The sequence below is a fragment of the Theropithecus gelada genome, chromosome 2 (genome assembly GCF_003255815.1).
Source record: "Theropithecus gelada isolate Dixy chromosome 2, Tgel_1.0, whole genome shotgun sequence".
Lineage (NCBI taxonomy): Eukaryota > Metazoa > Chordata > Mammalia > Primates > Cercopithecidae > Theropithecus > Theropithecus gelada.
This window is the reverse complement of record NC_037669.1, coordinates 27,772,444-27,786,786: the sequence shown is the minus strand read 5'-3', so window position 1 is coordinate 27,786,786 and position 14,343 is coordinate 27,772,444. Positions and strand designations below refer to the sequence as shown.

The following is a 14,343-nucleotide window of genomic DNA, read 5'->3' as shown; positions in this document are numbered from 1 at the left end:
ACATACATAATGAGACATCTTAGGGATAGGACCCAAGTCTGAACACAAAATTCATTTATGTTTCATATACACTGTATATAAATAGTCTGAAGGTAATTTCATACACTATTTGAAATAACTGTATATGGAACAAAGTTTGTGTACACTGAACTATCAAAAAGCAACGGTGTCAGGTGTGAAATTTTCTGCTTGTGAGGTCATGTCAGAACTCAAAGTTTTGGATTCTACACCATTTTGGATTTTTAATTTTCAAATTAGAGATGCTCAACCTGTCCTAAGAAATGGTAAGTAGTTCCAAAATGCACCATATAATTTTGCTCTTAATTATACGTTGTCTTTCATTGTCTATTATAAAGGAGTTGGCTAGATTAAAAACAAGGCAGTGTGAAAACAGACCTACTGACACCAATCAAGAAGTTTCCATTTCCAAATCTCTGCTTTTTAGTACAAAACAAATGTTTTGCAGCCAAGGTATATTTACAATCATTTTGTACTGGCTTATTATCTGCCAAAACAGTGTAGACATAACCTTAGGATGGCATTTTAGCAGTGTTTTTCAGGATGAGCATTTCTCCCATAATTAAATAAAACCCGAATGCTTGTGCCAGAGAAATACACACTGGTTGATGGTTTCTGAGAATAGCATTGCTGCTAAAAAATTCAATTCCGTTTATCATAAGAGATAACTGGTCACAGAACAGTGGTCTAAGCTTCTCTCAACACTAAAGTCTGGGTGTATTTAACAGTTTTGTAGTTTGCTGAAACAACTGGACTAGGTAACATGGTGACTGAAATATTTTTCTCAACTCACTATTTCCTCAGAAATGGTACTGTTTCTGAAGACTCTGAATGGGGTGGAGGTGGCCTTTGCTCCATAAGCCCATCTACTAAAGTCTGCCGCAAAGAGGTTAAGGGCAGTCATTAAGTACATTCCTATACTTTCTGTTCCTCCAAAAATAATCTAGTGCAATTGGGGATGAGGCGAAAAGATTTAGAACAGGAGTTTTCTAAAAACAACTCACAACTTTGTATAAAATGATAAGGAAAGAAATCTACCACAAAGGTCCCCTTAAATGTATTTTAAGTATTAGAATTCATTTATATGATGATAGTGTAGGAGGAGCTGAGGTGGGATGTTCTAGGTTTTAAGGGGGTTATAATAGGATGGATAATGCACATCAATAATATGAAGACAACAGAAGTCTTAAATGGAGTCATACATTGATCAAATACCACCAATAATTGGGAACAGTGGAGGGATCTATGGTGACTGTCTCTGTCGTCTGTGCTCTCAGGAATGCAGGTTTCTGCTTCCTATTTACTTGGCTAGCAATCTTCTCCCTTTCCACTTTTCTATTATTGAATTTCTCTTCCCCCTACCCTCAGCATCTTTCAGCTCTTCTTTTCTACTAGCAGGGCTTACTCTTTGTTTGCAACCAACCAACCTTCCTGAAGCAGGGCTACAAGGTCAAGGTCAAACACTCAGGTTCAGTGTTGGAGTCATCTTTGACTCCTCTTTTTCTTTGCCTCTCACATTGACTCACTCAAACAATTCACTTGAATACCCCTGGAATCTCTTTCTGCCTCCCTTTCCCACTGTCAGCTCTCTCAATTCTGGTTCTTATCTTCTCATACCTGATGTCCACAGGGGCTTTCCACTCCATTCCATACATAGCTGCCAAGAAGATCTCTCTAAGTGCTGCTTTTATCACTGTGTAACCCCATCCCAAATCTTCAACGGCTCCTCATTATTTTCAAGTACATATTTATTTGTTCTGCACTAAACATTCTCCCAATTCTGACTCACAGCTACACTTTACCTTCATCTTCCATAAACACAGTCCTCTATTCCTGCCAATCTGATAGACTTGTTACCATCCACCTTTCTCCTGTGCTTGCCTTAATCCCTTTGCTTTATCTCCCCCAGCTGTCCATTTAATTATGTGTAAGTCACAATCCCCGCTACATACGGTGGTCAGGTATAAAGGAGGGAAGTGAGCAAATTTTAGTGGATAATGGCAATGACTGTTGGCCTCAGACTCAGGGCTCAACAGGGAAAGGACAGGACAGTCATTTGGAGAACAAGCATCGAAGAGGGCAACCACTAATCAACTCTGACCAATTGTTCTCATGCAGGGAGGCCAGCTTGATGTCTCTAGGTCCTCTAAATTTTCAGAAGTCAGAAATCTGTATTTATTTGAAGTTTTAATCTTCAAATATTAGCCATGAATTGAACTGTAAAATATAATATAGGTCAACAAAATATAGGCCAAACAAAGGATCTCTGCAGGTTGGATGTCACCCAGAGACTGCTAGTTTCAGCTTCTAGTGGTGCCTAAGTAAGCCCTTCATTGAAAACCATCTTTGTTTTTCTTTCCCCTGTGCTTGGTCTCCAAAACATGCCTGCTAATATTTTCTCCCTTCCCTAGTTTCACACATTCATTTTTGTGTGTCACTCATCACTCAAGTGGAGTTTCATCATTTCATTGAATGATTCCTTTTAAAATCACTTGCACTATTTCTTATTCCTTAAATTGTTATATCTCTACAACTAGAGCATAAGCTCCTTGAGGACAGGAGTTGTATACCATAATTTCCTACAATTCCCACAGTATCTTCCAAAGTACATTCCCAAACAAACACTTATTTAAGGTTGTAAGATGCATCCTGGCAGTTTCAAAAGCACAGAGTTTTTAAAAAGAAAATATGAGCTCCATTTATTTGACAGCAGTCTTGGACGATCTGTCATCTTATTCAGCCACACATACATGTGTAGGAGTAAGCTGTCTTCCATAGAGACTTTTATAATGTGCACACTCCTATAACAAGCAACTTGCACAGTCTTTTCTATTCATCTAAAACAAGGCATGAGAACAGCCTAGTGTTTAAGAGTGCAGGCTATGGAGACAGACTGCCTGGGTTCCTATCTAGGCTCTAACACTTACTGTCCATGTGACCTTAAACAAGTTATACAACTTCTATACCTTTTGGTTTCCTAATGTGTAAAAGAAGAATGATAGTAGCTACCTCAGAGGACAGCTGTGAGAATTACATTAGTACATATAAAGTACTCAGTGCCTAACACACAGCAGATTATAAATGTCAGTCATTATCATCTTAGGTTAGATAACATAATTTATCTGTAGAAAGAGCTGCTATAAAAATGTATAATGCATTTTAAAGAACATTCAAAATGGTTTCTGAAAAGTGAGAAGCAGAACAGCAATCTTTTAGGCTTATGTTCCAGCCTCTAATCACACTCCAAAACACTAAAACGCACTTGGAGGTACCGTGTTCCTATATCACTGATCTTAGAAGGTTTACAGGTTTTAGTTCTCATTGCACCAAAAATATGTGTATATACACATCCAGATAACTTCAGTCATCTCTGTTATTGGCACAGAATACATCCTCAACAACCATTGTGAGAATAAATGAACAAGCTGTTCTACTTTTATATTAGACAATTTTGGTACTAGGGATCTTCAAGGGTAGAATTTTTCTTTGCTGGAATGTACACAGGTTCAGCTATCTCTGACCCTCTTCAGTGTCCTCCTACTACAGCCACTACAATACACAATGATCTCCAGTGGGGATGCTTTGCTGTTCTTCACATGACCTGACCTAATTAATTTCAAAACGAAAGGAAACACAATACCTTATAGTACCTGCACAACTTAAATGACGGATAAACTGAACAGTATGAACTTCGTGGAGGTCCCAACATAAAGCATTGTATTTTTGTCAACTCCCTGACCTCAGACAAAACCCTTAAAAATATTTGGAACAAATCCCAGAATTTTCAGGGCACTTTCAGCTATTAAAAGTCTACCTAGTTTAAAATGTCAATCACACACCTGAATTAGGACCTTCCCCAGGAAATCTCCTGGCTCCAGGAGAACGGGGAGGGGGAAAACAGGGAGCGAGTCTTTACAATGCCAAAGCTGGGAGTACAGGCCAATCCAAGTATCTCTGTGCCTGCTGCCAATTTCCTCCAATTTTTTGTTTGTTTGTTTGTTTGCCTACTTACGCAGGTATAGGGCACAGCAGTAAATATATGCCCCAAATATTTCTTACTTCTCACTAAGGAGAAGACATTTCTTGGAAGTAACGACCCCCATGTTTGGAAGGACTGTTCATTCACTCCTCTTACTCCAACCCACAGGAATGGAGTTGGAGAAAGGTGAGTAGTTAGTTTGGGGCTCGTTCCTGGCCCTTCTTTCACAAGGCCTAAAACCTCTCATTTAGAGAATAGAAGACAGAATGGGGGAGGTACAACTAACTGCCCATGGTTATGTTTTTCTTTTTTTCTTTGTTCCTGCTAACTCTACACAAGACTCAATGGCGTTCTCAGGGGATGTCATAGGCAGGGGTGATATTCAAAACATTTAACAGGCAGGGGTGCCACCTAATCAGAGGGGATGTGCCCTCCAGGTGCTGAAGGGTACTCAGGTGGTTGGGTTACAGGCTTTTTCCTGACAGTAGGAAGTATCTTGGTGCTTTAGTATAAAGAAGGCAAATCAGTTGAGTATCACTCCTGCTTGCAGGCACACCTCAGAGGGTCCCGAGCAAAGGCATCTCTACCATATTCTCCCCTGATGTGAGAGACTGTCCCAGGCCTACCTTATGCAACCCCTCTCTGTTACTGTCCAACAGTCTTTTGCCTGATCACATGGATCTATTTTCTATTTATCCACTTGACCCTTGGGAAACTCATACATCTTTATAATGCCCAACTAAGAGTACAGCAGGCCATTCTGAGTCTCTCCATGCTGCCAACTTCCTTCAGTTTTCTTTTTTGCCTGGTCAGATAGGTAAAGGATCCAGCAATAAATTGATGTTTAAAATATTTCTTGTTTCTTGCCAAAGAAGAAGAAGACATCTTTTGCATGTACCTCCCTCAATCTTTAACAGTGCTTCTCTTGGAGCTGCCTTCACTTTCCTTGACATGGGACATAGATAAAGAATGAGAATTACTTCTCTCCTTTCCTCCCTGGGACACAGAGAAAAGGCAAAATATTCCAGATGTGTGGATAGCCTATGATAACCCTCTACCAACGGATGACTTGAGATTGGAGTGGGGATAAGAGGAGGAACTCCTGGAGTGTTAAATAAGATAATAGTTGTATTAGGCTATCTCTTTAGAAATCCTGAGATGGGTGTGGCCCAAACTGGAAGTAGTTTCTTGGTGGATTTCCTTTTAGAATGTCTGAATTTAAGGCTGTGTCTTCAAATTGCAGACACCATCACCAATTCTAGGCAATAGGAAAAATCTTCAATATCTTATATTTATTTATCTTAAAATGCATCAGAAATAATTAAATGTTATATTTTGTGAATGAAAAATGGACATCAAATACACATGGAATAAAAAAATTAAGAAAGCATAAATCTACTGGTGATTATCTGGAGATGCTGCTTAACCATTGTGCATATATTTAAGTTTAATTAGAAACTGGAAGGCTTTAGAATGTTATTCTAAAATACACTGTATTAGTATTAAGACATCACAGTGATTCAGTGCAAATAACAATGCAAGAAAGTTTTCTTATTTTTTAGGGATTCTGTTTTATTAAAAGTATATATTTTTGCTCAAATGTCATAAGAAACTCAGTCTTAGTGTAAGCTGATTTGCTATAATTGGAATAGGCTTATTTCAGTCATTTTACCCCGTTAAATTATGATACCAACATTCAAACATCTGTTAAACCATAGCATCTGTTTCATATTTGGGACGCATCCCTACAAATTAGAAAAGTGTTCTTTTTAATGAGTTCTGATTTAATAAGGAATCCTTTTTTTATGACTGCTATGACTAAGAAAGAAAACGAGAAGACGAATCCACTCTTTACCAGCCCCCCATGCAGCAAAGTACCCTAAAGGTTCACATATTTTTAACAAAAAAAACTGTTTAAAGATAAATATCACATATTGAAAGTTGGTTTTATATTTTAGTATTGTTTAATATTTAAGAAATCATATGTATTTTTGTATATATGTATGCCCACATACATACACACGCAATTATATAACCAGCACAAGCAGAGGGTCATACACCCATATTATTCAAGAAAAATAATCACTTCGTTCAAATAAATTATCTTGACAATCTATACAGTCTTAGAGTTACTAGACAAATGCATGACCTCACAGTCTGTCTGTTTACTAGGATTTGTTTACAACTCTAACTCCAAAGGAACTCTCCTGTCAGATCTTCACTGTTTCAGCTGTATCTGGAGTAGTACTTTGCACTGACTCATGCAGTTCTTTTTAGAACTATTCCCTGCTGTCTTCATTAGTTTTCCTTGGAGTTTCCCAGTCACTTGTAGCACTCTATTGTGGTCTGAACTTGTCCTACACAGGAAGCATGTCAATGTACTGTCAGACAACAATGGGTTAGTTTGTTCCATTGTTTATTAATTTTACTTTTTAAGGACTTTGTATTTTTATATTTCTAATTTGGACCTGGTAATCTTTAAAAACCGAATTTAAAGATATTATATATTTTAAATGCATAAGTTTTTATGATACAAATTACCATAAAATTTAGAAATTTTAGAATATGATTGGTTATTCCATTAAGTTAAATAAACTACAAAAAATTTACAAAAGAACTCAAAGGGAGCTCATTGAAAGGAAACCAGAAAAATGAGAGAAAAGAAAAAAAAGTTTAGTATGAGATTTTTGGTCATCCACTTTCTACCTCCTAATTTATCTTACCAACAGAGAAAACTGCTACTAGAATGTCCAGGTGCTGGAAACATTTCTTCTGTATGTTTCCTTGAGTTAGGGCAGTCACAGGCTGGCAGAGAAAGCCACTGCCTTGCCCACCCTAGCAACAGGTGCTTCCGGCGTCTTCCTCCCCAATCCATCCCCCACCAGTAAGGGCTCTGTTCCTCACCAGCTTTATGAAAGCACGTTTTCTACTTTGCCAATGGAAGAGTAGCATTTTACACACGTCACATCAAATGTACAACTGATTCATCTTATAACATCAGATTTTAGAACATGTCATATGAATTCTTCACCAGGAAAACAAAAATTCAAACATCAACCATCTGATGTAAAAGCAGCGCATTCTGGAGATTTATAGATGGTTTATGGGAATCAGAAAAGGGGAAAATAACCACAGCTATTCTTTTGTGTTCAGGCTGGACTTACATAGCCAATCGAAGTAACCTTATTTTAAAATATTACCTGTGAAAAAAATTTTGCAGTATCGCCGGGTAACCTTTCCCAATGCTTAATGACTCTTAGTGGCAAAATTCAGTTTTCCTAAATTAAAGGTTAACCCTCTCATTGTTGAAAATTAGATGTAACTCGTTTTATGGTCACAGGAGAGATGGTGCAGTTTAGGAAACACTGTTAGAATATTTTGCGATTTCCACCTCTGCAGATCTTATCTCTATATATTCTTAGGAACTTGCCTCTGCCAGTTGAAAGAGTGCAGACTTTCCACAGCGTTTTACAGGCTCAGCACCACCCAACTGCGAAGTGTTTGAAGAAATCTATATTAAAGACAATCCACATAGAGAATATTAGTTGTGATACCAGAATCTTTGCTTCTCATTCATACACATTCAGGAATTTTTCTTAGTTTTTGAGAGTATCATTGCTCTTGTGTACCAAATAACAAAACACGTCACATCTGGGATGATCATTTTGAGAACCATTTTCAGTAAATGACCTCAAAAATAATAACAAAAGTCGGTATGGCTGTTTAATAGTGAGAATATTGTCTTAGATATTCCAGGCTTTAAATTTAACTCTATAACCTTAAAGTGAGAAATGTATTTCAATTTCTATTTAAGTACCAACTTAACAACTAGTCAAATATAAAAGAGATTTAGAGTTATTTTGCATTTACCAAACAATTTTTTTTTGAGGAATATATTTGGGATCTCTGTGGAAAGACAGCATCAAGTCAGTCAACAAATTTTGTTTAGAATCCAACATATATGTGTAAGGCCACATGACAGCAGCTTAGGAACCTAAGAGTTTTATATAAAACACTGACCCTGGCTTTCAGAGTATGCTCTAATGTACATGCAAAGACTGATAATCAAGATCACAAATCTGAGTTGTACAGTTAATGGCTTATGCTGTATTGCATATAACATATGTACGACATTAACATTGACTACATAATCTTCTGTAAATTTGGCTAAATAGTGGCTGGGCATTGTTAAAAATGAACAGCGCTGTCTTTTCTCATTTTTTTAATAAAAACTTCATTTTCAATTTCTAGCCTCGATAAGAGCTGAGAAAGACATACATTCTTAAAGACATTTACAAAGCATCTTTACCCGGAGAAGTTCTGTCATTGTTAAGAGTAGATAGCTATGGTCTAAGCTTTTAGATCCTTTGTGATTCTGAATTCTTTCTCAGTTAAAAACAAAGCTATTTCTCATTTCCATTTAGTAGGTAATCCTGCTTATGACTATATCCTTAAAGGTGACCACAGATCCCACAGGTGATTCTATGAAGTTGCTAGCTCCCAGAGACACTGGGTGCTTTGTGCTAGAGGAGATTTTCCCTAGAATACTTGCTGAATAACAGGTCTTTGTAGAAGCATGTATTTAATAATGGCCTACCTAGGCCACTAAAAAGGGCCTAGCTTAAGGAAGTTCCTCCTAGGCGCTATCAGTTTTAACAGAGCGTTTTTCTATTCATCTCTATCATTTACTTTTTCTTTAGAAGATGAATTTATGGGGCTCAATCTTTCTGAAGTTTGGAATATTTTCTTCTTGCCGAATTTTCACTGATAAATGCTACTTCTACCTTTTCTAGACATGTTGAATTCAATTACTCACCTCATCAGGAGACTAAGAGAAAACAAACACATTAATACCACTGGCTCTCAGTGCTTCAGGGAATGAAGGACTGAACATAAATGCCAGTGCCTTGAATCAACGCAAAGAATATGGCCTTTGTGCCAGACAGGCAAGCTTTCATTACTTGCTGCTGTGTGGACTTAAGCAAATAAGATTTTGAGCCTCATTTACCTTACCTTCAAAATACGAACAGTAATACCTGCCCGGAATTATGCTGTTAAGATTAGGTTGGATGCTAGTGTAGGGCAGTGCTGAAGAGATATTATGCTCTAAATAAATGGCCCAATTATTACTGAGAATGATTTATCTTTAACACTTAAACATAAACACCTTTTTAGTACAACTCGAAAAATTAGTTACACACTGAAGTGGAAGAGAATTAAAAGTAGCAGTGTCTGCAGATAGTTATTAAATTTAGTAATTTGGAGAGCATTAAATTTGTCGCATAATCCCATGACACGCTCAAGAATTATTGAAGGACCACAAGCTGGGTAGCGCTGCACTTCACACCCATGCTGTTTTTCTGCGTCTTCCACCGGCTCCCCCTGCTGTTGCTTTTGAAACCTCACTGCAGGTTTTCGTTCCCTGTGTATGTCACTCCCACATATCCTGTGCCCAATGCAGTGCATGGCACACTGAGAGGCTCATGAATGACTGACTGCATGGATGCACTACCTGCCCTTAGAGTTAAAGCACAGCTGTCAGAGAGGAGGCTTGAGAATGGTCCCCTTCGGTTTAGTGAGAACCGTTTTCCTTATTGCCTCTGGGAGGATTTTCACCTGCTTGCAGGTACAGGGAAGCATTTTAAATGCTCAAGGTTGCTGGAAGCCTGATTCCCAAAAGGGCATGTGTGGGGGGAGGTTCAACATATTTTAGTAGTCCGACATTTCCAGAATCTCCTAACAGTAACATTTTTATGGCATTATACAGTGTGAGGTATGATTTCTAAAAGTTAAATCAAAAACTTAATTTGAGGGAAGGAAGTGTGGAAAACAGAGCATATGTTAATTTCCATGGCTTGGTCCTTATCTTAATTTCTTTGCAGCATTTGACAGTGCTAGTCTTTCTTTAGGAAAACTCCTTCCTGCCCTTCCGTTACCGCAGGGTCCTTGCTTTCCTCATATGTCTCAGGCCACTCCTCGTGGTTCTTCTTTGCTGGCTCTTCTTTCCATAACAATCCCTTCAATGTTTTTCCTTAGTATTTTGTCTTAGGGCCCTCTCTCATCTATGCTGATGGCTTCAATTTCAAGCACAGCTAGTACAACAATGATTTGTTATATCACTGTTTACTCCTGCCCATGCTGTTCTGCCTAAGAGACATATACATCCTTTCAGATAGGAACAATATAGTTAACATCTGTTTTCCAATGACTGGTCAGTCTGGAGGGCAGTGTGTGTTTGCTAGGTTGGTAGGTAGAGGGCACTAGTGGGCCAGACTGCATAGGATGTTCATGGGCACGCTTCTTATTTTCCTCAAATTGGATAGGGCTTGCCAATAAGTTAATTTCACTGTAGTCTCTCTTCTGACTATTATGTGATGTTCGGATAAACAATATTCAACCATAAAGGCTAGCTACAGGGTAGATGTGACAGTACATGAGGTACAGCTAAAGTGCTAAGAAAAATGATCACCCTGGATGTTAAATTGCTAATTTTATGGCTGTCTGAGGTGGGTGAACAAACAGGTGGTAAAGACCAGAATCAAATTAGGTAATGGTGGAAGTCTTTTGCAATTATAAAGGTATTGTAAATATTGTAGTTTGGGAGAAGATGACTGATAATTGTTAAAAGAATAAGTGAGTCAAAGAGCAAATAAGGTGTTCCTTTCCTTATCTTCCTTATCTAAAAAGAAATATTAGTGCTTCCAATAAAACACATAATACATCCACTGATTAGTTACAGTGTAAGTATTTTTTTTTTTTTTTGAGATGGAGTCTCGCTCTGTCACCAGGCTGGAGTGCAGTGGTGTCATCTCGGCTCACTGCAAGCTCCGCCTCCCGGGTTCCCGCCATTCTCCTGCCTCATCCTCCCAAGTAGCTGGGACTACAGGCGCCCGCCACCATGCCTGGCTAATGTTTTTTGTATTTTTAGTAGAGACGGGGTTTCACCGTGCTCGCCAGGATGGTCTCGATCTTCTGACCTCGTGATCTGCCTGCCTCGGCCTCCCAAAGTGCTGGGATTACAGGCGTGAGCCACAGTGTAAGTATATGGTGTTTTAAATTGACTGTAATATTGTGTAACAAACTGAGCATTCCCTCATGAAAATAAATGCATTAAATTTATACCTACTGCTTATATACAATGGTGACAATATTTTAATTTTGGTGACATTATAGTTATATTTATATAGGCAAAGTAAATATCTTCGAAGGGAAGTTTTAAAGTCCAAATCTATCTAAATCACCCAGATTAGCTCTGTGTCTTCAAGGTAAATATAATTTTTCAATGCAAAGATATCCTCTAGGTGTAAGAGTCAGCCACAGAGCAGATCAGAGAATATGTGGATTGGTCATGGCTTTTAAGCCTGTTAAATAATTAGACAACAGTTCCTTTCTGACATTATATTTGGTCATTAGTCTTTGGTAAACCAGATCTAAAAAGTGACTGATGTGTCACTACCTGTAAACAGAAGATGCAGTTAGGAAACTCATTCTGACCAACTTAATGGATCAGAGCCTGGAAACACAGAGTAGATGGCACTTTGGATGGGCCAGGCTGAATCTGGATGAAATATGACTGTCACCTTGGAATGGCAGACAGGCTGAAACCGGGGGTGGGGAGTGAGAAACTGTCCCTGCGTTCTGTATTTCTTTCAAAATCCTGATTTTTCTCCTCTTAAATGTAAACATTTATGAGGTACCTAAAAACAAATATGTTTATTCAGTTTCATGGTTCCATATAGATTAACTTCAATGAGTTTTTCAATGATCAGATTTGGTTAAGAAGGAAAAATATCTTTCTCATCTTGCAAGGAAGAGATCAGGACTCAATGAAAAAAACAAAACAAAACAAAACATTTCCACTTAAAGAAATTACCAGGTTTACTGTTAAAAGTATGTTTCTCAGATAAACATTTCACACGACAAATAACCCATTTCCAAGAGAAAATCTAGTTAACTTCTTCCCAGCGTTATAAGAGTTTGTAAATAAAATGAACAGAAATAGTTTCTGAGAATTTTGCATGCCTGATCTTAAAATGATATTACAAAGCTAAATATTTTTAAAAGATAAATTGTTTCCTAGCTTATATAAACACCCACTTCTCTTTAAATGTACATAATAGGACAAGGAATCCCTCTGAAAAGAGAAGGGCTATAAAGTGCTCCACTCAGTAATTTTCTATTATACATCAATCCCTTCCTCTCTTGACCCTTCCACCGTGAAGTCCCAGAGATATTAATAAGTGCCTTAACAATAATGATTTAATAATTTGGGTTTTTTAAAAAAACACATAACTACAGAGCCGTGGTCTCAAACTGTGGTTCTCTAATAGGAAACTTGTTGGAAATGCAAATTCTCAGGTCCAGCACCAGATTTAATCAGTCAGAAGCTTTGGCGGTGTGGCCCAGCAATCTGTGTGTAAACAGCCTTCTAGGTGACTCTGATGTATTATAAAGTTTGAGAACCTTTGCTTTTGACTAATTAAAACAAGAATTTCAAGAGTCTTTGGGTTTTCTCAAAGGTGATGGTGTTTTACGAAATAATTCTAAGAGCTTTAGGGATATCGCAGTGAGTAATTACAGCCTATTCTATTTCTATTGCAATACACACGCTCATAGCAGATTTTCGTAGATATTTTTATTAGTTCATCTACTTAGCTCTTATTTAGCCTTAAATAAAACCAGCCCAGTATTGGTCTGACAATGTGGTCAGATTGCAAGATGTTAAAGATTGAAAGTTAGGGTACTGTCGGGTTAGAGGAGGAAAGTGAAGAGAGAGGTTATGTATCCTTTGAGAACCATGAACTACTCTTGTATAAACACATATAACATTTACAGCTAAATAGCCAAAGATACAATAATTTAATTTGCTGAGGAACTAGGGCTATTACCAATGGTTGCAAAATATAACCAGGAAAAGTTATATACTTGTGGGGACTGCATCTCATTCTAGGGCAAAACAGAACATGTATATTTTTACACCATCAATTTTATTTTGGTCTTTCTGTCATATATGCCTTCCTATATTTTGAAACAACTCCTAATTAAGTTTAAAAATTAATTATTTTTTAAAAGGCTCCTCAAATCCTGCATATACTTTATAGCTAAAAACCCCAAGAGTCCTCAGGAGATGAGTGCTGTAGAGCAAAGGGGCAACCTCTGGAAATGCCACCCTGCATGACTCTCTCCTCCAAGTAAGAAGTTCTTTTCTTCTCTAGAAAAAAAAACTTAGTATAATTAAGAGGCAATGACCAAATCTCATTCAAGAATTAGTGTACTGAGCAGCAAGGACAAATTAGTTTATGAAAGGCATGGGATCTCATCCTGCAGAATCACAGGATGGTGGCTATTACATCACCAAACTGGTCCCTTAGAGCTGTCCCCAGCGCTTCAGGAGCTAACAAGTGTGATGATGGTGTTGCTAAAATAACAATCATGGCCAGGCATGGTGGCTCTCACCTGTAATCCCAGCACTTTGGGAGGTTAAGGAGGGCAGATCACCTGAGGTCAGGAGTTCGTGACCAGCCTGGCCAACATGGCGAAACCCCGTCTCAACTAAAAATATAAAAATTAGCTGGGCGTGGTGGTGGACACCTGTAATCCCAGCTACTCAGGAGGCTGAGGCAGGAGAATCGCTTGAACCTAGGAGGTGAAGGTTGCAGGGAGCCGAGATGGTACCACTGCACCACTGCACTCTAGCCTGGGTAACAAGGGCGAAACTCCGTCTCAAAAAAAAAAAAAAAAAAAAAAAAAAATCATACACTGAATCATAGGCTGAGCGGTGATAAGAGTTAGAACCAGCATGAGCTGAGATATTCCATTATTCCATACTGGTATTTTAAGTTAAGCTGGATACTCTTGGTAGTCAATGCATATGTAAATATCAGATGTGTCAAAGATGAGCCACTACCTTTCTAATATTCCTGCTATGCAGTATAGAATTTAATCAAACAGAATACATGGCAAATCAATTCTGCTTTGAAAAAAACGTTTCTGAAAAGTTGGATAGAACTGGCTCAGACATCAACATTAAAAATAAATTTAGTCAATATGGCAAAATTCCTTTTTAACTCTGAAGAATTAATGGGCATCAATAACTGGAAGAAAGCAAGAAAGTATTATTAACAAAACTATTTCCCCTAGACAGTGAAAATAACAGCTTCCTTATTATAATGGAAAATTGGAACAAAATCTTAATCTATTCAGATTAATTAAGCAAATTTTTCTTTACAAAATAACATTATATATTTTTGTTACCAGTTTTATACAATAGCCCTCAGCAGCTAAACAAATACTATGGCAGGGAAGCCTAATACATAAGCAGGCCAACCGATGGTATAAAGTCATAG

General features: G+C 37.8%; 1 protein-coding gene across 4 annotated transcripts in view; it reads right to left on the bottom strand.

Moving 5' to 3' along the window:
• Positions 1 to 14,343, bottom strand: part of BBX (BBX, HMG-box containing) — a 273,186-nt gene that overhangs the window by 47,381 nt on the left and 211,462 nt on the right. For all 4 annotated transcript variants that reach the window (XM_025375460.1, XM_025375461.1, XM_025375462.1 and 1 more), the window contains one exon: positions 7,428 to 7,508. In XM_025375460.1, coding sequence (XP_025231245.1) covers positions 7,428 to 7,508 — 81 coding nt within the window. The remainder of the gene's footprint in view (positions 1 to 7,427; positions 7,509 to 14,343) is intronic.